At 42.5% G+C, this 27304-nt stretch overlaps 1 protein-coding gene across 2 annotated transcripts; it reads left to right on the forward strand.

Moving 5' to 3' along the window:
- Window positions 1-1848: 1848 nt before the first annotated feature.
- On the forward strand, window positions 1849-24766 carry LOC121618428 (inositol hexakisphosphate kinase 2-like). 2 transcript variants are annotated; one of them, XM_041953940.1, is made up of 6 exons: window positions 1849-1880; window positions 18930-19418; window positions 20864-21098; window positions 21759-21943; window positions 22432-22607; window positions 23363-24766. In XM_041953940.1, the coding sequence occupies exons 2-6, from the start codon at window positions 19166-19168 to the stop codon at window positions 23993-23995; spliced, it is 1482 nt and encodes a 493-aa protein (XP_041809874.1). In that variant the 5' UTR covers window positions 1849-1880; window positions 18930-19165; the 3' UTR covers window positions 23996-24766. The 2 variants fall into 2 exon arrangements, with proteins under 2 accessions (XP_041809874.1, XP_041809866.1); XM_041953932.1 differs by lacking the exon at window positions 1849-1880 and having other exon boundaries at window positions 18715-19418.
- Window positions 24767-27304: the final 2538 nt, after the last annotated feature.

The raw sequence follows: 27304 nt of genomic DNA on the forward strand, positions 1-27304 counted from the left end.
GGTGTGAATGTGTGCATCATTGTTGGTGTGTGTTTAAGCATGTGTGATGCATCTGTGGTTTTCCCACCATCTGTCAAAGGCCGAATAAATGAGGAAAATTTTTAATGGAAGCTGAGTGAAACATCACAGAGAAACTGAGATCGGGTTGGGTGCAAAAGGCAAATGCTTTTTGGAAGGAGAAGGTGTCTCCACTTCCTCTCCTGTCTCACTCTCTTACCAGCGCACACACTGACACACACAAACTGCTAAACATACAGGCAGGATTGAGTGTCCCTCTAAAGCATTTGTTTACTGATATCTGTCTGGAGCCTGGCAGTCCCTCCCCACCACCAACCCACCCAATCTCTCTGCAGACACAAGTTCATGACCTGTTATGTAACTCTGATCCTCAGCCATTGCACTAGACATCACAATATGATTGGACCCATAAATAAGACACAAGATTTCCTTTTCATTATAAAAGAGAGGTATATTTATTTAACACTCTGCAAGACAGAGTTGTATTCACAATATAACAAATGGATAAATAAATAATTAGTCATGTCCTGGGCCTTGCACATCCCATGAAAATTTGTGATGTTTCCAGTCAGCATGCCTTCTATTGCTCCTCTGTAAAAGTTGACAAGAACTTGCATGGGTATGTTGCCGTAAGAAATGTAGTCATTTCTGAGTTTTCTTGACCGGGCTGGAGATGTGTGATGTTTATGACAGGTTCCCTGTGATGCTGATACCCAGGAACCTAAAACAGTTCACCTGCTCCACCTCAACTCTTGTGATATAGAACAGTGTGTGTCTTCACCTCCTTTTTCTGAAATCAACAAACAGGTTCTTGATTATAGTGAGCAGCAGGATGTTGTCTGTGCACCACCCTGCAAGACTGCTGATTTCCTTCTCATATGAATCCTCATCATTGTCTGAAGTCCAGCCGATGATGGTGGTGGAATCCACAAACTTCTCCGCAAAGTTGTCTCCATGTCTGGGACTACAGTCATGGGAGTATGCACATAGGACTTAGGGGGTCACCACTGTTCATCTCAATCAACCATTTTATAACGTGTAAAAGGAAGGGTGAAATACCAAATTGCCAATGCTTTCTATGTACAAATTTAGCACATAAATACAAATGGTAGCACAATGGAGAGGCCTGGATTTACAACTTTATAGTAAATGTATTAAAGTTTATCAGCCAGGTCCTGCCAAGCTGTGGTGTGATGATGATGTAGGAAGAACTCCGCTGATACAAGCTTGGGTTCAAGAGAACTTTATTTACAAGCAGTATCAGATCAGATGCCGGCCATCCGAGAGAGCTTCAGGGTCAGATCAGAAGACTCTGCCCTTAACATACAGACAACACAATATATAGCATGGCGTCATGTCCTACTCCACCCATTTCTTTCCTAACTCAAAAACAAGAGGTGTTTTCCTCTGCTGTTAGCAATTATACGTGTTAACCCATGTCCATCTTTAGGGAGGATTTACATCCAGATAGGTCCCCATGCTTATACCAACACATCTGTTCTCCCTCTTTCTGATCTGACCCTGTGTGACCTCACATACCACAACTAAGAGTGGTCAACATTTTAGACCTCAGTTTACCTCTGATCATGCTTACTCTAACCTATATTTGATATTGGATTCATCTGATCATATACCTCAGTATCAAGTAGTTAATTTCCACCTCAGCATCTTGTTTTTGACCTGAACCGAATCACATTTTTTTGAATTTTACTACTCACATCCGATTTGTCGGCCGCTATGAAACCCCCTTGTTGCCATGGCACCGAAACAGCTACTTCCGGAATTGTGGGCCAATCAGAGTAATCTGCCAAAACCGGAAAATACACACTTGAAAACGAAGAAGGCTTCGTGTGGATGCAGAGGTAATTTTTAACAGTTCTCAGCCTTCTAGAAATATACCTATTTGTATACTTTAACTGCACTAAGTTGCAAAGCGAAGCGAATGAGCACCGTGACGCTGGATTAAAGACAAACATAACCGGACAGTTTTGCCTTACTGAACTAATTATTCCCCGGCTAACACCAGCTGCGTAACCAAGGTTACCGCTAGCCAGTCAGGTGGTGCAGGATAATTTAAGATAAGTCAATGGCGTATTGTATACCGTAGGAATTAACAGTGGGGTTTGTAAAGTGTGGTTGGTTATAGTCTTATTTATGTGACGCACAGTGTATGAGAAATAGAAGGTATGAAAGAGGGGCAATGAATAAACGTCGTAGCTTGATAGTAGTTACCAGATAAGCACTTCGAAGGCAGTACGACACAGCTATGATTAGCGTTAGCCAAAAAATTAACTAATGTAACATGAAGGTAAGTTTGGGAAACATTGTAGTCATAGTGAAGACACATGATTACAGTTGGTATATGCGAGTGGTTGAGTGCGTGCTGTTTGTGGCACATCTTCAGTTGTATCTTTTGAAGGTATCAACATTTTTAGTTTTGCTGGACCTACCTGGGACTTTGTTAATTACTTAAGTTAATTTAAACATTCAGAATAAAATTCCCTAAATGATTAATCACTTAGTTGCCAATGACGATTATTTTGTTCTTACCACAAAGCATTTAGTTATTTTTCTCACTTGTATGGTTAACCACATATGATTAGACTGGTGATTTTTTTCAGGCTGGACATCCTACAGTTTTAAATAAATTGCAGCCCAGCCAGTAAACAGGCCCCTTTTTCATGAGTCCATTAGAAACCTCCTTGGATCTCCCCAAATAGCACCCTCTGCCCCACTTACATAACATCAGTTATGGTGATTCCCCCACACACTAAAAGGCTCTGACTGGCTTGGCTGGCCTCCCTCATGCTGTGATAGTGTTCAGTGTCATTTAAAACTGAAGCCAGGTGGCTGCATAGATCATGATGCCCTCTTGCTGAAGATACATTTTTCGGCACCACAGATTTCACAGGCGCTGGCATTTTCTGTCACATAATCTCTCACAGCACATGTGTGCACACTGATGCAAGCATGTTTGTTATACATTGGAAGTTAAATATGGTGACTATGCACCCATCCAACCCCATAGTCATTGCATCATAATCTGCTGGTACATATAATTATTAGCTATGGTATACATTCAAAGGACAAAAATACGAAATACGGTCGGTTACTTAATTTGACCTAAATTTACCCTTCATCACAAAATAACTTGATATGTTTATTTGACTTTGTTAAGTTTTACACTGATATGCCACAGCTCATTTGCTTTTGAATAGAGCTGAAGTCATTGGTTGATCACCAGGAAATTTAGTCTGTTTGTTTCAAGCCATTTTTAAGTGAAATTGTCAGAAGTTCTCTGCTGCCAGCGTCTTAAATTAGCTACTGCTCTGACTCCAGGATTTTACCCTGAATAGGACACCACATCAAGGTAGTGTTGTACAGAGAAGTTAACACAGTGCCAGCACCCCATTTGAGACCCAAGTATCACTGTGTGGCCCAGGCCTGGAGCCAGCATCGCTTCTTTGATCTTTCTGAATAATTCAGGTGCTTACCCCAGTCCAACAGGGTGACTGTCAGGGCTATTGTTCACCTTCATGGCTGGGTCTTACCGGTTAGTCACCATCTCTCAGTCATGGAAAGTGTGATGAATTTTAATCCTGAGACTGCATATGATAATCTCCTCACTGGCTTAATTTTTCTGATTAGTAGCTGTGAGCCGATTTGAAAGGAGAAATATGGTTCTGTAAGATTCAGCATAGAGGTGGATCGCCGGCCTGTGCCAGGGTAACCAGTAGGGCAGAGAAGGAAAGTGTGACATTTGTCATTGAGAGGGCACTGAGCATGAAGCTGTTCCATTCGATGGGTGGCGGACCTGCTCTGAGTAGCTGTGGCACAATCCTGGGCTTTTGCCAGCTACATTCCTCCCTCCACCTAGCTCACATCTGACCATCCAGGCATGCTCTCATTAAGTGCCCTTTTGTTTAGGGATTACTGAGTTTATATTTAACCTCTGTTCACACTGTGGCTGGACTGTCGAAGCAGTTGTTGTGGCTGCCAGCTCCTTTAGAATCCATATCTGTGTCCACCTGGCGTCTATCTCCCTTCACTGTCTCTCCACATTTTCAGCCTCTCTGTCTGTTCCAAGAACTTTTCTCCCCTCAATAATAGAGTCACTCTTTTATATGTTTTTGCCAATGCAGGACCTAGTTTCTCTAGCTGCAGTTCACATGCAGGACCTGAGCATGTAGACACTTGCCGCCTCACTTTTTCCATCATTGTCCTACATCTGACTAGTCAGATGTCACTTTTTTCAGAATTCTTTCTGTCCGACTGCACTCAATATGTGTGCGCAAGCACGTGCACGTTTCATGCCTTGTCTGACACTAGTCATGGGTGTGTGTGTCTGCGTGCGTGCATGCATGCACATTGTGTTTGAGGAACATACTGTTCCCTTTCTACTGGGCATGAGAGAGTTAGGCAGAGTGAATTCTAATTTGTCATTGACTCCACTTAAAGCAGTTCCCTTATTGCAAGAACACTGTCAGGGTAGAAGGGGTCAGTAGCATGGAAACAACAGTTCTATTTTGGGGGTTTGGTTTTGTTTGTACCAGTGTGTGTTTAACCTGCTTGACGTTTTGTTTAGCAGCACTTGTATAGTCATATCTCTGAACAGGTGTTCTTGTTCAAGTAGATGGTGCCTTACAGGAGTTGTCCTTTGAGCACACCAAGCCAGGCCAAACGTGTTTGAGCTTCAGGTAGGCAAGGACCCATCTGGATTCTCACTTGTCTGCAACTCACCCCCAGGGAATCCTCTGCTCTGCTAGTGTTTTACCCTCTGACATCAGTCTTGCCTGATTTCCACCCCGTGCGGTCATTCTCTGCCTCCTCATCTGACGTAGACTGCATTTCAAGTGTGGTGTTACTTGACCTGTCATGTTAGTGTTATGTAAGGATAGTTTGGAGTTTGAGGTACGGACAGCCGAGATTAGATATGTAGGCTACTATAACCTACCTATTACCTCACCAGGGGTAAAAATGAACTGATCCTTTATGGTGCACTATTTTGTTACTTAACACCAGACAGCGGGGAGAGTCCATGTAGATACTAAATATTGTCCTGGCTCTGAGTAGAGATAAGCTAGGGTTGGACGACCTAGATGGATTTGGACAGAAAGTTGGTATGTCCTGTTTTAAGACCGATATAAATGCCTCACAAGGAAGCCATCGGGGGGATAGACTCCGGGTCTGATTTAGATATTACAGCTATGTGACCTTCTGTTAGAGTTTCACCAGCACGTCCATGTCTCATTACATACATGTTACATCATAGCTGAGGTGATCTGACAGTAATTCTGTCTCCAGGTCTTCAGTTGCTACACTATGCACTATTCAGTAAATCTTTTTTCTTAGTGTTATTAGTGCGAGTGGTTCGAGTTTTATTTTGCTCAGCCAGTCCTGGATAGAAGAGTATTTTGGTTTGCTGCACCTCCAAAGCATCTATTATTTGTCTTTGTTGCTTTGTGCAAATACCATCTGGATTATAGTGACTAACAGGGGATGGTGTGTGTGTGTGTATGCATTCTGCACGCAGGTGTGTACCCTGTGTTGTGTAGAAGAGTCAGCAGTACTTTTCCACTGTGCATCATTTAACTTTCCTTTGTTTCTGTCTCTCTGTGGGCCGTGGCTGTTCTTCAGTCAGCCTATTGGAACAAGGCCAAGCTTTTTCCATCAGCACCCACTCAGAAACCATCATCATGCCCAGCACCCCAAACCCCAAGAGTCTCAGTGCCCTCTACATCACCTTGCTTATGTATCACCTGCACTGCTCATTAACTAGGTGCAGAACTTTAGCTCAGGAGAAAAAGAGAGAGATTGATGGGAGGAGAGTCACAAAGGTGTCTAATTTTTAACACAAATTGATGGATGAGATATTAATGGGGGATACTGCAGTGGACTGCAAGTGATGGGGAGCGCTGTGAGGAAAAAAGTGTACAGACCAAATTTTGTCCAGGAAAGAAAATGTCCTTCTTTTTATGCCAGTTGTAGTGGATTGAATGCTAGGCTGCCGGTTTGAAGATATAAAGTGCTTATTACAATGGATAAATGCTGTTATTAGGGGATAGATTGAGGACTGGGTGCTCACTTGACAAAGGGATAGAAGTGAGGGCTGCATTAGTGCAGCAAGGGGTGTAGATTTTGTCTTCAGAGGGGGATATGGATGGGCTCTTCTGTAATCCTCTGACATGTGCGCTCTTCCTCACGTGCACACACAAGCACTGCAGTGCAGAGCTGTCTATGGCACAGAAACACGCTGCACTGCTGCCAACGCAGCCCACACTGCTTTGTATCAACAGCCAACGTCCCTACCCACACAGTCTGTAAACACACTATGCATTTCATCACAGACCTCACTATAAATCTCCCGACTGTTTCTCACCTGTGCTACAGTGGAGCTTTATGGCTCTTCCCAGTCACCCTCTTTTGCCTTGCTGAAATACAGCATAAAGCCTCCACCATAACGTCACACTAAATGGTGCCTCTTCTTACATTATGATAGCAGTGGGTGGCCACAGTAATTATGGGAATCGTGGTTTTTTTCCTTGACCTACTTACAGTTTCAGTACTAATTGTGCCATATTTGGTTTCTAAAACAATTACAAGGAATGTCATTAAAATAGCTCTATATCTGTTTGTTGTGGATAAGCATAATCAATATATTTTTTATTGTCTTACTGATGTGTTGTATTGTATATGTTACAGTGGGAATATTTGAGGAATTTAGTAGGAAAAGAATACAGCTAGCTGTGCACCTTCAAATTGAATTTGTGTTACGTTACCACATAAGGCAGGCCAATTAAGGGCTAAATAAACAAGCATCTAATACCTATAAGCATTTTGTGGGTGACAGATTATTTCCTATCATGGTTATAGGACTGTTTTATGTTTCTGTGCTGAGATATTGATTTCAGATGCAGCCTGCACTGCGTGCAGAGTGAACAGCAGAGTCAACCCATTCAGCTGAGTATCACAGTAGCACACAAGACGTGTGTCTGATAGCCCCAAGCTTCTCTTGTTTCTGTCACAATAAACAGACTTACTAACTTTCAGGTGTGTATCCATGTATGTGACACAGTGTGTGTACATTCGCTTGTGTTTGTTTGTGCATGAACTCCAGGTCAATCTGCACAAAGCCTCCAAGTTGCTGTAACTGTACTCCATTTTAGTGCCTTATATTACCGTATTATGTTTTTGCACGTGTGTGGGATTTTTCCAAGGATTAATATTCATCTGGGTAGCAGTCAGCAGGGGCTGAACCTGTGTCCCCTCAGCATGAGTTGATTTACAGTATTAGGTGTCCTAGATGAAGCAGTTGCTTGTCTTCTCACCCCAATGCTCACATTTCTTTTAATATGATGGTATCAGGTTTCAAGCCTTGACATGTCCTTCAGTCTATCCAGTATTTGACTCTTCCCTCTTCCCTCATAATTGCAATCCTATTCTTCCTGGAAGTTCCTGGTATCCTTTATATTTGTTTGTTGTCTCTTTCATGACTACGACCCTGTCCCATCCTTGCAAAGACACAATAGATACACGTTTTTTGACAATGTCCTGTCCCTGCTGCATTGGCCTGCCCTTTTTGGGTAACAAATAGCTGCATCCAAATTCTGTTTGGCTATGCACAGCAATGTAAGCGTCTGGAAGAGGCTTGGTCTGGAGAGTCACACTGAGGGCATGCCATTGTGGTTATATTAGTGCCCAGCTTTTAATAGTATGTGATAAGGTGTATGAGTGCTGTTATTTATGGTGAGAGAGGTGTGTGTGTTTATATTTGGTGTGAGAGATGTGCCAGTGCGGGATATGGACTGCCCTCCATCCTGTCGCCTCACGTGGGGTGAGGGATGGCGGGATTTGACACAGTTTGGAGGTGAGAGAATGTCAAGGATTCACATACACATAAACACACAGGCGCTTGTGCAAAGTACAGACAAACAAACACACATCCTAAATGGCCCAGTATCATGAGAACTTCCGATGTGAGAACAGGTGGTGTCAAGTTGAATAGAGGCACCTTCTTTGATATAAGCACATCTTCATATACTCTGTAATTTTTTGAAGAACATTTTATCTGCAGGCAGGTCAGGCTCAAACTGAGGGCAAACATAATTTTTAGCATCATCGCTGCGTGCTTGTTCTATGCTAAGGCTAATGCGCTGTTAACAGCTCTAACAGTGCATTATTGTATCGACTGTTTTGAGAGAACATTTGAAACAAGTTGTAACTTTACCATATGCGCAAAAATGGCTAATATATTCTGTAACAAAGCATTAATGACATTTGAGACATCCAATCAAATGTGCTTGTTATTCGAACAGATACTGTGCAGTTATCAGTTGCATATGTGTAGGCCTTGCTAGTAGTGCTGTTAGTGCGTTGTGGAAAGCTATGGTACCTAGATCTTCCATGATTATTACAATATCACCTGATGGTGATTATTTGAGCTGACCCCAACCATTGAACATAAGCGTTAGAACTGCTTTCAGTCACCTGTATAAGAAAACAGCCAGATGAAACCAAAAGAATTGTCATATTTCATGTTGGTCTCCACCAGTGGTCTCTTAATGATGTCCTCTTGTTGCGCCCCCCTTGTTGCGGTTTAGTGGTACCTGAGAGGAGAATTAGTGCCGCCAGCTATTAATCTCAAGGTGCTTACTTCCAATATTCACATAATGGTAGTGGATATTGCACATTGCTTTGCATTTTCTGTTAAGGATCTTCTGTAAATTCTGTTACAATTAGTGTGGATGCAGAGAAAAATCTGGCTAATGTTATAAATTGCAGAAAGTGAATTAGGTGCATTTCCTTCAGATGGTATAGGCAAATACACAAATTCTAAAAGGTAAACAGAAATGTAATTTATATTCATATGTTATAATGTTCAATGCTAAGAAATGGCTCCTCTTCATTATAAGGTGTATTTGTATTAAACCATTGTTAGCTTTTACTTGAATAGTGACATAAAATGAACAGAAAATGGCAGCTTAATTGTTAATTGCATTATTTGTATGACAATTAATCGTAAGCTAAAATTTCATGATAGGCAACCCAAGTCAGCATTTCAGGGCAATTTTTTCTTTAGAGATAAATTAGTACTGGATGGGAATGCCACTGACACAGCAGTCAAAACACAAACAGATTCACCCCCTGCTGTATGTTGTGTTTTGTCCATCCTGGCAGGCCTTCAAGTGTCCACGCTGTCATAGTGCTGCATATAAAGCCATGGATGGGGTGTTGAGTGTTGTTGACATACAGATATGTCAATTGTCCTATCTGCAGGATTAACTGAACACGGGCTTCAGCCCCAATACAGCCAAGCCTGACTATGTGCGTGTGATACTGATATGTCAACAGGTATCACTTGCTCACACAATGTAACCCAACTCGAAGGTGCCTGTCAAACACAGAGCAACTATCATGGATATCTTGAGTTGACCTAACATTTACCTGCCCACAGCCCATCCAAGATAGTCTGGCATTAACACAGTACATTAGGATATACCATGTTACTGTTGTAACCGACCTGTGTAATTTGAGGATTTATGTTTAGGTAAATATTGGCAGTAAGACTTTATCGATAGACACTGATTCATCACACTGTTTCTACTCCTGAAACATCTGATGTTTTCTTCGTTTTTGTAGTAAGGACCACTCACTCCAGTTCTCATTGGCTGCACAACTGTTGGGCAACATTTCTCATGAGAATAACTTGTTGTTTTCCTCTGAGTAGTGTAGATTACAGGATTGCTCTGCTGTCCCATCTATGGAGCTTCCTTTTGTGGCTGTTAGTGAACCAATGCCCTTTGACCTTCCTCAGCTGCAGTGGAGGCACACAGCCAAAAGGCCATGGAAATAGTTCATTCCAGGCCTATTTGAGCAGAATGCCAGAACCTAACAACTAAGGCAATATGGATTTAGTGTCACTGTGCAAGGTCACTTTTTAAATGTGTAAATATGGCACACATAACAAAAATAATTGATGGTAGTCATTAAAGACCAGCATAATACCAAGAGAATCTTTATGGAATTCAAACTATTTCAATGCATTGTAGTTTGTTGACAAATTCAGTGGTCATGTCCTTACGTTGCTGTAAGTGAATGGCTAATCTTGTTCCAGTAATAAAACCACAGTGTGCATGAGGCATGCAGTAGTGAAGGAACTCATTAGCAGTTCTCTGCCAGACTAGTGTAACTGCATTGTGTCAGTGGGCTGAAGCCAGCTGAGTCTCTGTCTAATGATTCTGAGAAGTGTCGACAGTCTAAGCCTGAATCCAGGAAGTGTGTCCACATTCCTGTTTCCTGTCCACTGTCGCTGAGCTTTACGGCTTTGTAAGTACTCCCTCAATTCAGTGACTCACCGTCAGTCACAAACTTTGACAGTGGATCATCCGATACAAGGAAGACCTCCTTATATAGTATACTACTGTATATATAGAGAGACATTGCCTATCCTTTTCTTTGTCAGTCCTGCACCGGACAAGACTAAAATGTTTTAAATACAGACTGTGTTTTCCAGCAATCTCCTTTGCAAGAATCTTGAGACTATTTGGGAGAGCATCCCTTGCTCTTGACAGACTTGTAAATCTAAGTAATTGGATAATTAATGTGAGATAGCTTAACACTGGTAGGTGTTTGGTCACTTCCAAAACAAGTTCTATCTGTCCCCCTTTCCTCTGAGCACCCACAGCTTTAATCCTGCCTGCCTTCCAAGTTTGTGCTTGCTCCAGATAGACTTTCTTCTCTATTCCAAACCCATTTTCCTTATCAACCTTTATCATCTTCACTGTCCTGCCAGTTGAGACTCCACCCTCTGCATGGCATATCTCCAGTACCTATAACATATCTGTGGTTGAAATTTTACTGTGACAGAATGGAAAGCACAGGTATAACAACATTAATGCTGACCCTGTTTCATTTCAGCGTGTGTCAGTAAACCATGCCAGTGAGTTGGCATGCGCAGTCCCAGGCCATGGACCTGGCACACCTAAATGGAATGGAGCCATTATTAATGCTATTAGCCACATATACCTGTGCTTGGCAAGTCAAGGCGTCTGCTGTGAGAAACGTCTTTTGCTCAATGTACCCATTAAATATTAATGCATACGCACCAAAAACATTCACCTGTCCATTGTCGTCCATTGTTTTTCATGCGCTTTGCCATGCTACCATCAAAAGATCTACTTCATTGTGTAGATGACTTGCATTATTTCAGACCTTCTTTAATGACAGTTCTGTGTAGTTCGAGGCAACACTTATATTACATATGATGTATAAACCCAATTCTGTCTGTAATTACAACCCTGATTCCAAAATAGTTGGGACGCTCTGTAAAAGGTAAATCAAACAGAATATGATCATTTGCTACTCCTTTTTTGACATATACTCAATTGGAAACATTACAAAAACTCAATGATTTTGATATGGGAAGAAAATCACTGAGGCCAAATGTAAAAAAGAATATTTACCTTTTTATGTCATGTGACCTCTTTACTCCACTTTTCTTCCTGCTTCAAAAACAAACACTCTCTCATCTGATCTCTCTCTTGGGTTGAAAGTCAAGCTGTTCCACTTAGCGCCCCCCCCCCCCCCCCCCCCCCCCCCCCCCCCCCCCCCCCCCCCCCCCAGACACCTGGAAGTATGAATATGCAGTGTTTTGGGGCTGTTGCAGCACGTTTGCCACCATAATAAACACCTGTTTGGTACATTCCACAGGTAAACTGGTTGACGTGATTGTATAAACGATGCTACTACATGGGCTCAGGAACACTTTGCAAAACTGTTTGCTGTTGTTTTTTTATTTTCTACACAGCGTCTCAGCTTTTTTGAAAGCAAGGTTGTACAATTACCTACCTCTCTTTTTACCTCAAGACAAAGTTAAAACATACTGTGGATTAATACATGAAGCATAGAGCTCCTGAAAGAAGCCAGGCTTTATCAGCTGTACTGAGATACTAAATATACAGTACATATTTGTTGTTTATGAATACAATTGTTATTAACAATATTGTTAAAAGTAATAGTCCATCGTTGTCATTCACCAATGTTTATGCAAAAGAACACAGGAGTGAATGTTACATTGAGGACATGGGGATATTTTTGGTGCTGTACTTCTCATTTAGGAGTTAATTAGGCCAATCATCAAGCCAAAAACCTGGTGTACTCCTTTCATCATAATCTCACTCTGTCCTCACCTCACCCTATTCAAGAGGCTAAAGATATTAGACAGGAAACAGGACCAGAATGGGTGAGGGTGGGATGACCTCATTGGCGACACCCCCCACCTATTGCTCACACGTACACACATGCATTCATGTACATGGTTGTCTTACAGTAAGACAGTCTTGCCCCTCCTCTACCTGGCAGAACTAATAGTTGTACCTTGTATGGTATGGGTCTGTAGGCATCATTATACATACAGTCATAGCCAATAGAGAGGAAATAAAAAAAATAACTTTGTATTTGAAGAGATAAGCAAGAGACACAATATTTTAGATGACTCTGAGTAGCTTACCTACTCAGAAGGCAACAATGTTTTGACTAGTGAGACTTTTCTTCTCTTTGTTACTTGATTTTATGCCATATCATCCTCTTATCAGCATTAGATCAAAAGTAGAAAGACAGGGTCGACTTTTGTGGTGTGGTGTTGTTGCAGGCATAGGCAGGAGCTGTCATCTGGACTTGACCAGTGTGTGCAGTTATGATTTCAATGCCTGCCACATTGGCCTTTGGTGGCAGCCAGTGAATTGTTTCCCTTCTGTATGATCCCTGTGTTTCTTTGTCTCTTGAGTTTGGCATGGAACAGACTTTGTTTATTAATAGCTACCCCGCAGCCTGAATTGCTTACAGCCTGTGGTATTTTTAGTGGGGGCTTAGGTGTTTGGTGACCCATGAGGATTTGGTGAGCAGGTTTATCTGGTGTGATGTCATGTGATGTGATCAGTCTGGAAAATGACCCTGTAAATCACCAGGTAACAGGTAAGATCAGCCTTTTTCCACTACACCTGTGCCAGATGTCAGGCCAGCAGAGGTAAAGCGTGTGTATTTATGTGTGTGTTTGTACTTATGTGTTTGTGTGGAGAGTTACTGTTGGTGTGTATTTTTGCATGTGATTTTTGCGTGTGGTTTGCACTGTTTCTGCCTGTCTGCATGTGTGATCTTCATTGCTTATGAGTGTTGTGCACAAATGATTATGAGTCAATGTGTCTGTGCACATTTCCCCTTGGCCACTGCGTAAATCGGTCCAAGTAAATCCAGACTCATGCCGCCTCATTCAGATTATTTGTCTCATCCTAAATCTTTTAAGGCTCTTGAAGTCTATAAGGTCAGCAGTAGGAAAACACACAAACTAGGTCTCAGAACCATGAAAAGTACATATATACAGTATGTGTGTGTGTGTGTGTGTGTGTATTTATATGTATATATGTGTGTGTGTGCGCCCTTCATGTGCCCTTCCATGGTCACACAAAGGCAAAAGACAGACCTTACCCACCCATCCTTCCTGCACTCCCCTCCACTCACCTCCACCAACCATCCTTCCGTACGTGGCTCCTCTTACTACAGTCATATCTGCCAGTCACATTTCTAGGACGCCTGAACGTGCTGTAAAGCCTTCTGGAGCAGCCGCAGCCTTGATTCAATGGAACATCGACCCACTTGATAACCTCAATGACATATCTGCTCTCTCTGCCCCATTTGCTGCCCCGTTACTGTTGATAGATGAAAGCTCACAGATCAAGTTTGCTAAGTGAGCCCTTTGATCTCCATAGATGTGTTGATCCAGGTGAGGATGCCGAGACAGTTGTCGGCATTACGCTGAATAACTCTGAGCGTAGAGCAGAAGGCAATGACCAGTTCAAAGATGTTTACGGTAAAGTATGGCAGTGGAGGCGACATGGTGGCTTTGGCTTTGTGTGGAGCATGCACAGTCACCTTCACAACAAGGAAGGTGGACCCAGGTTTGATTTCTGGAACTTTCTGTGCAGTTTTTGCAAGATCTTCTTGCATCAGTGTTCGTGTCCTCAAGGAGCTGCAGTTGGCCTTACAAGATAAAGACATGCGTGTATAGCGAAAAGTGTGTGTGACCTTTAATTGTTTCACACTGTCAAATCTCAGTGAAACTGCCTTTCAGTAGCTTGTGTTCCAGTGTAAACCATATTAGTCAGTGTTAGTCTGCGTCCTGGAATACCTGGAGACAGTTGACCAGTTTTTCAGTAATGGAAAACACATAGAAAATTACAGAAAAAGTAAAATGTCCAGGGAAATCCTATATTGTCCTGGAAAATTATTTCTATATTCTCCTTTGAATAATGTCAGTTACATTATCCTTCAAACGTAAATATTAGTCAGTGCTGGCTGGTAACTGTGGTTGTTTTTGTTTTAAAGGGTTGAATAATGTTAATTTGGTTAGCCTGTTTAGTTCTGTTGCTAAAGTTAATGTGCTTTCAAGCTTGGTTTGCCTGCAAACATTTAAGGTTTGTGATTCAACTCTGGGTTAGAGCAGTGGTTTCCAATGTGTGGAGGGTATTGTTGAGAGAGTTGGATGATAATGAATGAGAAGCTGGTGTGAAAACAATGAATGGAAGTCCAGCTGGAGCAATGTGTGGATCAAAAACCAGCTAACGGTACTTCTCTACTTTTATTGTTTGCTTTAATATTAAACATTTGTAGCAGTTGCTTACATCGGGTGTGACTATCCTTGATGAAGATGAAGATATTCCTAGTGAAGGGGCTAAAGTATGGTGTAATTAACTGATGAGTCAGTGGCAGCTAATAATCCTAACAAGCTCTAGTCTGACTTTGAACCATACATTTAGGCATGTAAAGTTCAGTCTATAGGCAAAATACTCAGTATTCAGTCTTTTCAGTTATTTGTGTTCAGGCAGCAAGTCCCCCTCCACTCAAAAAGACATTTTTGTCTTGTTCCTGCAGTTGGATGTCTGAGCTTCACTTTGCAGAATGGTTCACGTGCAGAGTTTGACACTAGGAGGCTGTTTTCACGCTGAGCTGCTGAAAGTGGAACGTTTTTCTGTGCTCACTGAAAATCCAGTTTTAAAGAAGCGGGCTGTAGAGCATAATTTGTGACATCGCAAATACTGTGGAAGTAGGAGACATTTCCTATGAAGCAGTGTAACTTTTGAAATGACACATATTTGCATAATCATAGATTCCGGATTTTTTAAATCAGGGAGAAATAGAAGTAGATGCAATTTTGAGGATTTTAACAAGGTAACAGAACTTTTTGTGGGAAAAACATATCAGAAACGCAGTATTAGTCAAAGTACACTGTTTTATATATATAATTCAGAAGAAAAAGGAATTACGGTTATAAATTAACAATCATGATAGACATTTCATTTACATAGCACTTGGCAAACATAGAGCACAAACAGCTTTCCAAAAAAACCAAAATAAAATACAATGACGTAACACTATTAAAAATAAATATGATAACAATATTAAAAGAGGACTATATTAGTGTATGCCATGCTCCTTGTCTGCTGTACCTGCTAGATCATCACTGAAAATGTCCTGGAAAAGTCCTGGAAAATGATCTCTAGAAAAGACCCTGTTTGTGCTAAAGCCAAGTAGCAAGTACACTGGCTCAAACCAAATTGATAGGAATGAGAGAAACTGTGCACATGTTTGTAGACTTGGTGTTTAACTATAGCTGCTGTTTCTGTGGTAGTTCTTATAATTTCCATGGCAACAGCTACAGCAGAATTGAGACAACTGAGATGCTGGTATAGAAGAATGATCGTTGAACCTCACCTTTGCAAATGGCTTTTAAAAAATGTGATGGTCTGTCTTTGCTAGTGATGGACTGGTGACCTTGACTATGTGTTTTCTTACTTCAGGAAGCAGTAAGCGTAGTTCTATATCATGTGTGTTCTATGGGCATTCAAAATGATTTTAATCAGGACATTTTTGGAGTGTCACTCACTAAAGCCAGCTCAGTCCCAGCATGTAGTAGTAAATGAGTCTGAATCTTGCTTACTGTCACAGAAGAAACCAAAATTGTCACTGGCTGACCTAGAATCAGCAGGCTGAAGAAGAGAGCACACACAAACTGAGGACTTTGAAATCTATTGGCAAAGATGTTTCCTTGACCTCATTAGAGAGATGAAAATGTGTTCTCTCCCTTTTGTCAAGGCTGAAAAAGCTCTGATCTTGTCAGGAGGCGTTCTTCTAACTGCACGCCTGTTGGACTGTTTGTGGAGATGAGGGGCTGGATTCCAACTTCCTGTTGGCTGCACATCCCAGCATCTCTGTTTGCGACTGGCACACTCCTCATCAACACTGTGAAAAGCCCTTGCTAACTGCCCCATGCCATACTCAGCCCAGTTCTTTCAAGGTCATGGCTTTCACTTCCGTATCTCTCCTTTTTATTTCTGTTGCTCTCTACAGTATGTCATTTCCACTGCATGGGTCATTTTCTTGTTTAGGCAGTTCCATCATGTGCCTCTTAGATTCCTCTGCACACATTTATAGTTTATTGCTTATACTGTAAATCACTTAAATGTTTGTTTGACTTATGTACATTTGTGATTGTTTGTGTTTGTGCCAGCTGGTCTGTGAGCTTGTGGATGTCAATCAGATGAGTGCATGAACTCTTTGATCTTAAAATATTATATTGCTTTTAATGTGGATGTAAATGACACCCATAGTGCTTGTTGCTATATCACTCCGGTGTCTTGCGGGTTATCCTGATTTTAATGCTGGCCCTATGACATTGCCAACTATCTGTCATTTCCAACTCTCTGTGTGATCACTAATTTTAATATAGTATGCAATAGAAGTATTGACATTGACATAGCTGTATGTTTACGCTGCAGGACAAGCACGTGTTCATAAGCTCAGGGATTACTTTATCCTTGACTAACAGGTTGCATTTATTGCCCACAGTCAAATCATGATTTTACACTCGTGATGCCCTCTGACAACACAAACGGAGACAAATATCAGTAAGAACACATCAGTGTGTTGTATGCTGGGCTGTCTTGAAACACAAAATGAAGTGAAAACGGGGATTCAGAGGTGACAAAACTTGCCCTGCTGTCTGTCCATTATGGTGCCCACTGATGAAAGATATCAGAGCAGGGGTGTTTGAATGCGGTGCCCAGGAGTTTATGAGTCACCCCACTTCTTTGTCCACCATCAGAAAGTAAGCTTTAAATGTGTTTGTACACAACACATACATGTGTATAAGTCTAACTGTGGCTTTTTGCTTCTTGTTTGTCATGGCCTATTTTCCTCTCGTGTTCCAAGAGTCAGGATTAGAGAGAGTAATGCTGGGTTTTGTGACTCTGCTCCCTGCACAACCAGCCAGTTTCCAGCTATAATCTACAGCACACACACGTTTGCCACACAAAACACACATTTGCACATATGCAGATATGATGTAATAGTCAATTGATGTGATATTCTAGAGCCCACAAACATGCACCCATTTTAATTGTTTTGGTAGTAATACACCATGCATTCATCAGTGTTGTGTTTTCTTACTAACACTTGTAAGGTCGACTTACATGCATGGAGCAATGAGAGACTGCCTTGATCAGATGTTATTTTGTCTGCTCCGATAATCTGTGTCAAGAAGGGCTTGGAGGGTGCGAGATGAGGATTACAGTTTCCATTCCGTCTATAGTACGAGCTCTCAGCAACCCTGTCACGTTACCCCACCTTGGCTTCTTCCTGAACACGACATCCTGACCTCTGCTGCCACCTCCATCTACTTCATCTCTACTCTTTCTATAAATCCTTCAAATTCTTATTGGGCTGTGTTCTGCTATGGTCTGTAAAAATGTCGCTTTACTATGGGCTGTGAATTGCAGGAATGCCCCCCCACACACAACTCTTATTCTCTTATATCTATCATTTGTGGACTAAATTAGAGGCTTGTTTGTCAGAATATTTTTTATAAAAGTAAAGTTTTAATAATTTTTGCATGGTTATTTATGAAGAAGTAAATAGATTATTTCATCAGCCAAATAGTATTTTATATTTACTCCAGTCAGATGGAAAAATGAAAACACTGTTAATCTAATTCTGTTATGCAGTGTAAAATGCATTCAGTGGAAATACATGATTAAGTATGGCGGCAGTGCCTCCATAGTAAGTGTGACAACATTAAAATGAAGGCGTTTTTGTTTTGCACCATGTTTTGCTTTTCATACCAAAGCTGTTGGCTCTTTCACTCACTGTTTTCTGTGTAGTTTATATCTTTATATTTGATTACTGTGTGTTTGTTTATATTTGACTACTGTGTGTTTTGTGCTGCCTGTCAGTTTGTGTGTTTCTGTCCTCTGCTTGTTCTGTTGTTCCTTTCCCTACATCTCACTTTATATGAGGAACTGATGCTGCTTGTTCTGTCAGGTTGTTAAAATCCTGCTGACATACAGAGAGAAAAACAGCTGGGTTCAGCGTTGCCCTCCCTCCTTGTTTTTATTCTTCTTTCCTCTCTCTCTCTGTCTCTCTCTCTCTCTCTCTCTCTCTCTCCCTCCCTTCCCCCAGACTCCCCTCTCTCACCACTGTCTTTGTTTGCTTGCTCCCTTGAAGGGTTACCACCCAACAACCTGCTTTGGGTGCTCCTGATTGGGAGATTTCCTGTGATGGGGGCGGTCCGAGCGTCAGGCTTGTGAGGGTTTTACCAGTGGTGAGCCAGCTCTCAGCTGTCAGAGAGCATCCAGTCTGCAGTAGAGGCACAAGCAGGATCTGTCTCTGTTTGCATTATCTGCCGCTGCAGCACTTGTCCAGACATCATCGTTTAGAGGGCTTTTTCGTGGCTCTCTTTTTCTACTCAACTACAACAACTGCCAGACAAGGAGTTAAAAGGAATTATACAGCCACTAAAGCTTGGCTTTTTATTCTGTTTCTCTTCTGTTTCCTCCTTCCTGTCCTTTGTTTTCGACCAGCAGAATCCCCAACAGCACAGACGAAGCAGATCATCAGCACAGCAGCTGCCGAAGACATCGTGGGAATAACATAAAAACACAGTGCAACTTTAATGTGAGATACCACGACTAGTCCTCTGTGGATCCGCAGTGTGTGAGTGAGTGTGTGTGCATCCCTGCCAGATAGGGCCTCCACCACATTGTGTGTGCGTGCGTGAGGAGGCTAATGCCCACGGTAGTGTGGTCAGGGCCAGAGGAGGATGGGTCCGGCTGTGGAGGCTCAGGCGCAGAAGGCCATGGATGCAGAGCAAAAGCAAAAGCACCAGCTGCAGCACCAGCAGTGCTACATGGAGAAAGGGGTGATGCTTGAGCCCTTTGTACACCAGGTGGGTGGACATTGCTGCGTCCTGCGCTTCGGGGAGCAGACCATCTGCAAGCCCCTCATCCCCCGCGAACATCAGTTCTACAAGAGCCTGCCTGCCGCAATGAGGAAGTTTACCCCCCAGTATAGAGGTAATGCATACTATCTTTTTCTAATCTGAGTCGTGGCTGTTGTGTTTTGTTGTGTTGTTGCATGCATCTCTCTTTTCTTTATTTCACTGCTCTGTGTCAGGGGGGAATTTAGTTTTGCAGACTTGCCTTGCATTTTTGCAGGCTGTGTGTAAAGTGTAAATTTAGAGATTTTTTGGAAACAGGGCTCCCTGCTCCTGCTCGGTTGTTGCTAGGTGTCTGTCAGATTCATGTACCAAATTGTGCCACATGAGGGTGCTGCAGCTGAGTCTGCAAGTGGGCCTCCTACAAACAGTTCACCTGATTACTATGGACTTTTGTAGGAGGTTGTACTACCACAGGTAAGTCAGGTTTGCCCCCTCCTCATATTTCTTTTCTTTTTTTGGCACACAACCAGTACAGTCAAAAGGAGAAAAGGAAAGAAGTGAGATTCTTCTTTGCTCAGATCCAGAAATCTAAGGAGCAGCTGGACAGAGACCATGGGTTCATCTGACAAGGCAGCATAGGCAGCCCACTAAAGAAACTCCACCAAACCCTTTTTTACGATCTTTAAAAACTAAGTACAAAAAGGGTCATTAGCAAACAGAGCCTGAACAGAAACAAAACACTGAGCAAAACCTGTGATTATGGGATGATGTTAAATCAGTCCTAAATCTTTCCCTTGCTGTGCCATGAATATTTTCTGGCAACAGTGCTTTCTTTTCCAAGTCAGTGTTTCTTTACCTCTTTATCTTTATTTTCACTCACTTTCTCAGTCCTCCTCTCCTTCACCTTGTTTTGGCTTCTCCTTCAGCCATATAATGGGACACCATGGGGAGCAAATGCTTTTTATCATACATACAAGCTTTGGGAATCTTCTAGCATCATATCTATTTTTCTGTGATCTTTTATGTGTGCTGTGATGCTTTGTGGTTTCTTTATGCTATATATGTATATTGCTAATCATTTTGTGTGAGTTTACATTTTTGGTAATAAACAGTACTGTCTGAAATTTTGTAGCCTTGTGTCATTTGTGCTTGGACTGTTATTTACTCTGTTGCTCTATTCGTTTTAGCATTAAACCTACTTAAGAGCATGGTTTGTTTTTGTCTGTATGCGTTTACACAAGTAAAAAACACTGCCTACATATTGAGATTGATTGATTGATTGAATGCTCTTCTGTTCAGTCCTTCTCTGTATTACTAGAGCTCAGTGTCTCTTGTCTGTAATAGTTGTATCCAGATAGTGTTGGAAGACATGTCTTAAACAGATGTGGGTGTAGACACAAACTATTCAGTAAGTGTGACTGCTGTAAAAGCAGCAAGATGGGGAAGGGACATTCTTAGCAGTTAAGAGCTTGCATTAACTCGACAGCTTTGATTGTTTTTCAGAGACACATTTTCTTCGCTGCTCCATGACACAAATGTCTAAGAGATGTCTTTCTGTCTTCCCCTACATCCCACTCTCAGGTGTGGTGTCAGTTAGCTTCGAGGAGGATGAAGAAGGGAACCTTTGCCTCATCGCTTACCCCCTCCAGAGTGACCCAGCAGCAGATCTGGAGAACAAGGACCCCTTGGCCGACTGCGAGCCCAAAAGCGAGATGGTCAAGTGGGGGAAAACGATGTCATCCTCACTACTTGTGGACAGCGACAATTACAGCAAAGACAGCCGAAGCCGCCACTCCAGTAAAGACAAGGACAAGAGGTGAGCTGAAAGGAACAGAGGCAGCAGTATACTGAGGGACTTGTTACTCATGATAAAGCAGAAGGTTCAGTTGATGCATCAACAGGCGGGGGCAAAGTGAATCACTTTCACACTTACACCGCTCATGTAAATTGAATTGAACATGATGTATTGATCACTTCAGCACATTACACAACCATGATATATTTAAAGCAACCTTTAGTTTTCCATGAATGGTAAAGCTGCTGTCTGAAGACTCACATTAACCAACTGATGACGCACGCATGGACTTATACATACAACCTAAGGCAAAACTGGCTCCAAATACTGTGAGAGGCTGATCCTTGGCCTTGGCAACCAGAGAGGGGGTCATAGCCTCAGGGTTACATAACTGCAGTAGATGAATGTCCGTGCATACACACAACACAAAACTCAGTCAGAGCCTGGCCTGGAGTGGTGGAATCAGTGGAAGGATAAAAATATATGGGGGGTTTGTTTTTTGGATGAATGATAGTGAGCAAAATGACAATACACCATTTGCTGCCTCTTTATATCCAATGCAACTGTCATCTCTACTACCCACATACATATGTACTTTAACCACATGCACCATCAGATGCTGAGTTTGTTTTTTCTTTCGCGGCTATGACTGATGAGGCTCTCTGTCCCTCTGCCCTCCAGTGTTCACAAGCTGCAGGAGGATGTGGAGCTGGAGTGGCTGCGACAGACTGAGGTGCTCTACTACAGACTGGAGCGCAGTCACAGTAACGCTGTGCCGCAGCTCAAACACAACCCGTGGAGCCTCAAGTGTCAGCAGCAGCACCTGCAGAAGATGAAGGAGAACGCCAAGCACCGCAACCAGTACAGTATCCTTTCACTGACTGAAGAGACTATGCTTATCCCACTTTTTTTTTTTTCAAGATTCCTTTTTTGACCACATTCAGTATCACAGTGCAAAGAGACTGGATTAAACATTCAGAGGTTCCAGGCCAGAGGACATGGCATGTGTCCCAGTCAACTGAGCCACCAGGATACCTCAACATCTGCCTATTTAAATGCAGGTTTAAGCCATATATAATTATTAGTGGTTCCAGCCTATACCTGAGGCCTGTTATCTAATGCAATGTCTAGTTACGACGTCTTTTTCATGTGGAGTTGTGCTTCCAAAGCACTCCCATTACTCGCTTTGACTTGTCTGTATCTATTGTAATGATAATAGCATTCACATGAATAGCAGCTTAGAACCATATAGTTTCTTTGTCTAACCTTGTCAAGCAGTTTTAAGTTGGGAGCTGGTTAGTCTAGAAGAAGGCCATGGTTTTTTCGACTCTGGCTTCCTTGACTCAGTTTCCAGAATTCATCCTGCTGGAGAACCTGACGTGGCGACACATGATGCCGTGTGTGTTGGACCTGAAGATGGGCACACAGCAGCATGGAGACGATGCCTCGGAGGAGAAGAAGGCCGTGAAGATCCGCAAGTGTCAGCAGAGCACAGCATCCTCGATAGGAGTTTGCCTCTCTGGCATGCAGGTGAGCTTCGAGCTTGCACAGCCTCAGGATTTTTAGCTCTGTCTTACGAGGAATAGTTTGACTTTTTGGCAAATATGTTTATTTGCTTTCTGGCAGAGAGTTAGACGAGAAGATCTATACCACTCATATATCTGTCTGTTAGATAAAAGGCTCCAGCCAGCAGCTGGTTAGCATAGCATAGCTCAAAGACTGGAATCTGCAGGAAACAGCTTGGCTTTGTTCAGCAGTTACAAAATCTGCCTACCCGCACCTCTAAAGCTGTTTCATTAAAACATATCATGTATGTCTCATTATTTCCTTTAATAGCCTGAATATCATGTATTGTTCAGGAATCTAGCCTGCAACAAAGGTCTGAATTGATCACATGTCAAGCACCAAATGGCAGTGAAATTTGCCTCTGGCTGTTGAATCAGCCAGAGGCTCAATGTGAGAGCAATAGAAGACTCACCTCACCATATCTGACCATGACCTATTCAAATCCAATCAACATGGTTGTTCTGTACATTATTGAATGCTTTTTCCTTCACTGCTGTTATTATTTAAGTAGAATCTAGAAAAAATTTATCTAAACATTTATCGTATAATTAACTGTAAATTGCCTGTAAACCTCTGTATCTGGCCAGTCTACTGCAGAGGAAATAAAGCCAAATTTAAGCAGTACTTTCAATATAGTTAAATAGATCTTGCGTGTTCTATAAATAGTCAGTGTTCTTGTTCTACTTTTCCAACCTTTCCATGTTTCTCCATCTCTTCAGGTGTATCGATCTGACACGGGCCAGTTGATGTTCATGAGCAAGTTCCATGGCCGCAGGTTGACCCTGCCGGACTTCAAGGAGGCTTTGTTCCAGTTCTTCCACAGCGGACACCGACTCCGACGTGAACTCCTCTCCCCAGTGCTGCGCAGGCTCAGAGACATGCAAGCTGCCCTGGAAGACTGTGAATCCTACCGCTTCTACTCCAGCTCCCTGCTCATCATCTACGACGGAGCGCCCCACCGAAAACACACACGCCAACACACTGAGGACGGCCTCTCTGAAGAAGATGAGGATGAGGACGAGGAGGCGGAGGCTGAACCAGAAATGGAGGAGGAGGAAGAGGAGGAGGAGGTTGGTGAAGTAGCAGGTGCACTTGGTTTTCCACACAGCCCTTCCACGTCTAGCGATGGCAGCTGCAGTGGCGGGAGCTCAGGTGTCAGCCAGGCTTGTTTGTCCCGCTCAGACCCCCGCAGCCCCGTAGTGGATGTGAGGATGATTGATTTCGCCCACACCACCTGCAGACATTACCAGGGGGACAGCGTGGTGTATGAGGGCCTGGACAGCGGCTACCTCTTTGGTCTCCAGAACCTGATCACCATCATCTCCGAGCTGGAGAACCACAGCACAGACTGAAGACTGACGTTTTGACCTTTGGAAGAAAAGAGGACTGGACTACAGACGGGGAGAGAGATTTCACCTCTCCTCTTTAAAGTTAGACCTTGTTGTAGCTGGCCTTTCATCGGACTCCGTCCCTGTTTCTGCCATTGGTGCTTCTTGATGTTCCTGTTGTGTGTTTCCGTCGTCAGGATATGAAACAGAACTTCACGTAACATAAAAGAGCCATCTCTTTGACTGATGGAGCGACTTACCCATTGTCATCGTTCTGTTTAACCCAGTTCACCGTTAGGACAAAAAGGGTAGGCAAATAAAAGCAATTTGAAGTCGTGGGACAGTAGAAATGTTTTCCTTGTGTCCTTGATTCCAAAGAAAGTATCAGCATTTTGCACGCACAAACATGCACTGAAACACATTCTGTTAAACAAGTGTGTGTTTACACTGAGACAGGGCTATGTGAGAGAGCAGGAGTTGTATGTGTACGAGTACAGAGTCGATTTGAGGAGAGGGAAGGGGCTCCCACCGTCTGCCTGTTCATTCTGCCATCCTTCTTTCCTCGTTCATCTTCACTCAAAGAGACTATATTCACAAGGCCATCAGAGACAGATGATATAGAGTTATTTCTTTATTTGACATGTTTCGTAAAATAAACTAAAAGTTCAAAAAAGAATGTGAATGGAGAGTACTACATTCCATGTTATTAATGTTATAATAATGATATGAATTAATATTGTTATTTGACATGTTTGGATACCTCTATCTTGTACGTATGTGTTGTCCACAGTTTGTTGGGGGGAATTAAAGACTTGGGTTTGTGCTAGCATCTGTGTGTTCTTTCATATTTGGTGTTTGCTCATCAGCTAAAAGGAAGAAACCAAAGACTTCCTGCCCACGTGAAATTTAAATGTCACAGCAAGTGTCAAATGTCATGTAAATTTCCAGGATGTGAGCCCTGCTGTAGACAGATCCTGTAATGTTGTGGAGATGAGCCAAAAGAGACAAGATTCCCCAATCATATCTATAGACGTGTTTCCCTCAGTCTAGATGAATTTATCTGTTGCAGGGATGTTCAGTAGAGACGGGGGCTTGTTCTAGCAGGAGGATGACGGCACCCTGGGCTGCCTCAGCTGGTCCTGGTCATCTCCAACCAGTCTGAGGCAGACGGAGCAGAGTTGAACAATCTGCTCTCACAGTCATGGGCTCTGTGTGATGTGAGGAGTACCTTGTGTCAACAGAGCACTGGCCATTACCACTCCAGTCTCTCTCTGGAATGTACTGTACCACCGGCACAGACATCCATCCCATGCACGGATTTCAAATTAATCTGTACCACAGCGTAAAGCACTGTTTTATATTCAGGGTAATAAAGACACTTTTTGATGTTTTAGAGCTTGGCATACTCACCCACAGCTACACATTATTTTGTGAAATTAGAGCCTAAATATTCTGCCACAATTCAAACGTTTTTTCCACCACGGTTTTATCCTGATTTTGTTCCTGCACGTTGGTTTGACTGCATCATATCAGGCAGACTATGTGAGACAGCTTGTTTCAGTTAATGCTGAAAATAGTGACCTCCTGCATATCACCATCTGTCACATGCTTGCTGGGTTACGGATGAGAATAAGTTGTCCCATGAGGTCTGACATATACGAACTCATCCTGCCTATGAGTAGCTCTGTTTCAATTAAAAATGGGTAATCACAACTTTTTGGAAGATTTTAGTACACAATTTGTACACTAAATATATATGATTAATCATCTTTGCAGCTATTTTTTCCATCCTGTGAATGATTTTATGTATTTATTTATTTTTTTTAGGGTCCTTTTGTGTGCTTAACTGTTGCGTTTAATACTCTGTACAACAACAGTTTGTCATTCATCTCACTGACTGAAAGTGAATATATATGCTCTTTATATACGGTACATCGTGCTCAGTCTAGCTCCTTGCTTACTCTGTAATCCTGTAGCGGTTTAGGACAGTAAAGTAAAAGGTCACTGAGCAGACAGACGCTTTTATCTTTAAGAGTATGGGTCAGGGCAGGGTTAGGGGGCTTTGTGAGTACATTTACACGCCATTTTCAGACCCCAGACCTCAGCAGAGCCACAGTTAGTCCTGGAGCAGGACATGCATGTGATGTTTGTGTGCTGTGTGATTGCAGAGGGATAGAAAGATTGATAGATGAGAGGAGGTGAGACAGAGAAGATAAGCTCTTCCATCTCCACTCAGCTGGGAAGAGGGGGGTGGGGTGGGAGGGGTAGCCGAAGTTGCGTAACAGCCTCGGGGTCAGTGGGCTGCTTTTAACCATCAGAACGAACCCATTCTGTCATCAGATCTGCACATGCACTGGTACATATATTACACCACATGCACAGTGTAGATTCACTGTTGTTGTGTACCATAGTGCTTGCATACCACTGTGTGACATGCGTCTGCGTCCTCGTAGCCCATTGCTTTGTGAAGGTTGCCGCCGAAAGTGGAACAGTTGCATAACAGCAGATCACTATGGCAACAGCAGCCTTTGCTGGGAATGAAATAGTGTTGTAGCTTTTGGGCCACGCGAGTTACATCCCAGTTCATGAAAATATTAATACACCTTGCCCCTACTCTGTTCATTCATCATATCTGCTCCATCATCTCATAAACAGGCAGTTAGCCAGTCACTGTAAACACTTCCAATGTGGAAACACTGATGCACACTTTCATTCAAAGCACGCAGTCTTATGATTGATGTATGTGTCACCTCCGGCAACATTAATTCCATTACTTGCATTGCAAAAGTCAGCCTATAGCAGCTGAAGTTCAAGGTCACGCGTGATGCAAAGTGAATTTTCCTTGTTTGTTCACTGCCATCTCATTTCCTTATCTCTCAGCAGTTCACTCATTATCTGCCACAGACTGAGGATTATCTAATACCTGTGAAGCGCTCTCACTTATTACACTGTTGAAAGGCAGCTAACTATTCCACAGCTCCCCCGTCTCGCTCTTCTGCGTATGACCAAATTTGTGTTTCACTACAGTCGCTCCACCTCAATGTTTATGCTATTTGATGTTCATAGGACTTGTTCTTTGACAGTCTCTCATACAGAGATATGGCATAACACACGAGCCAGATAAAACCAGCGGGGAGCTTTCTATTTTTATTTCTGGGTGTTTGCACGTTCGGCTGTGTGTCTTGTGAGTTTGCGTGTGTGTATGTGCAATTGTGTTGTGTGTTTCATACCTTGCTTAAATCTATTTTTCATTTTCTCACACTGTGAATGTTTGCAGAAACCCTGATAGATGCTACATAATTTAAATCTAATTCCTCTTGCATAAACCCGCCC

This window comes from Chelmon rostratus, chromosome 2 (genome assembly GCF_017976325.1).
Source record: "Chelmon rostratus isolate fCheRos1 chromosome 2, fCheRos1.pri, whole genome shotgun sequence".
Taxonomy (NCBI): domain Eukaryota; kingdom Metazoa; phylum Chordata; class Actinopteri; order Chaetodontiformes; family Chaetodontidae; genus Chelmon; species Chelmon rostratus.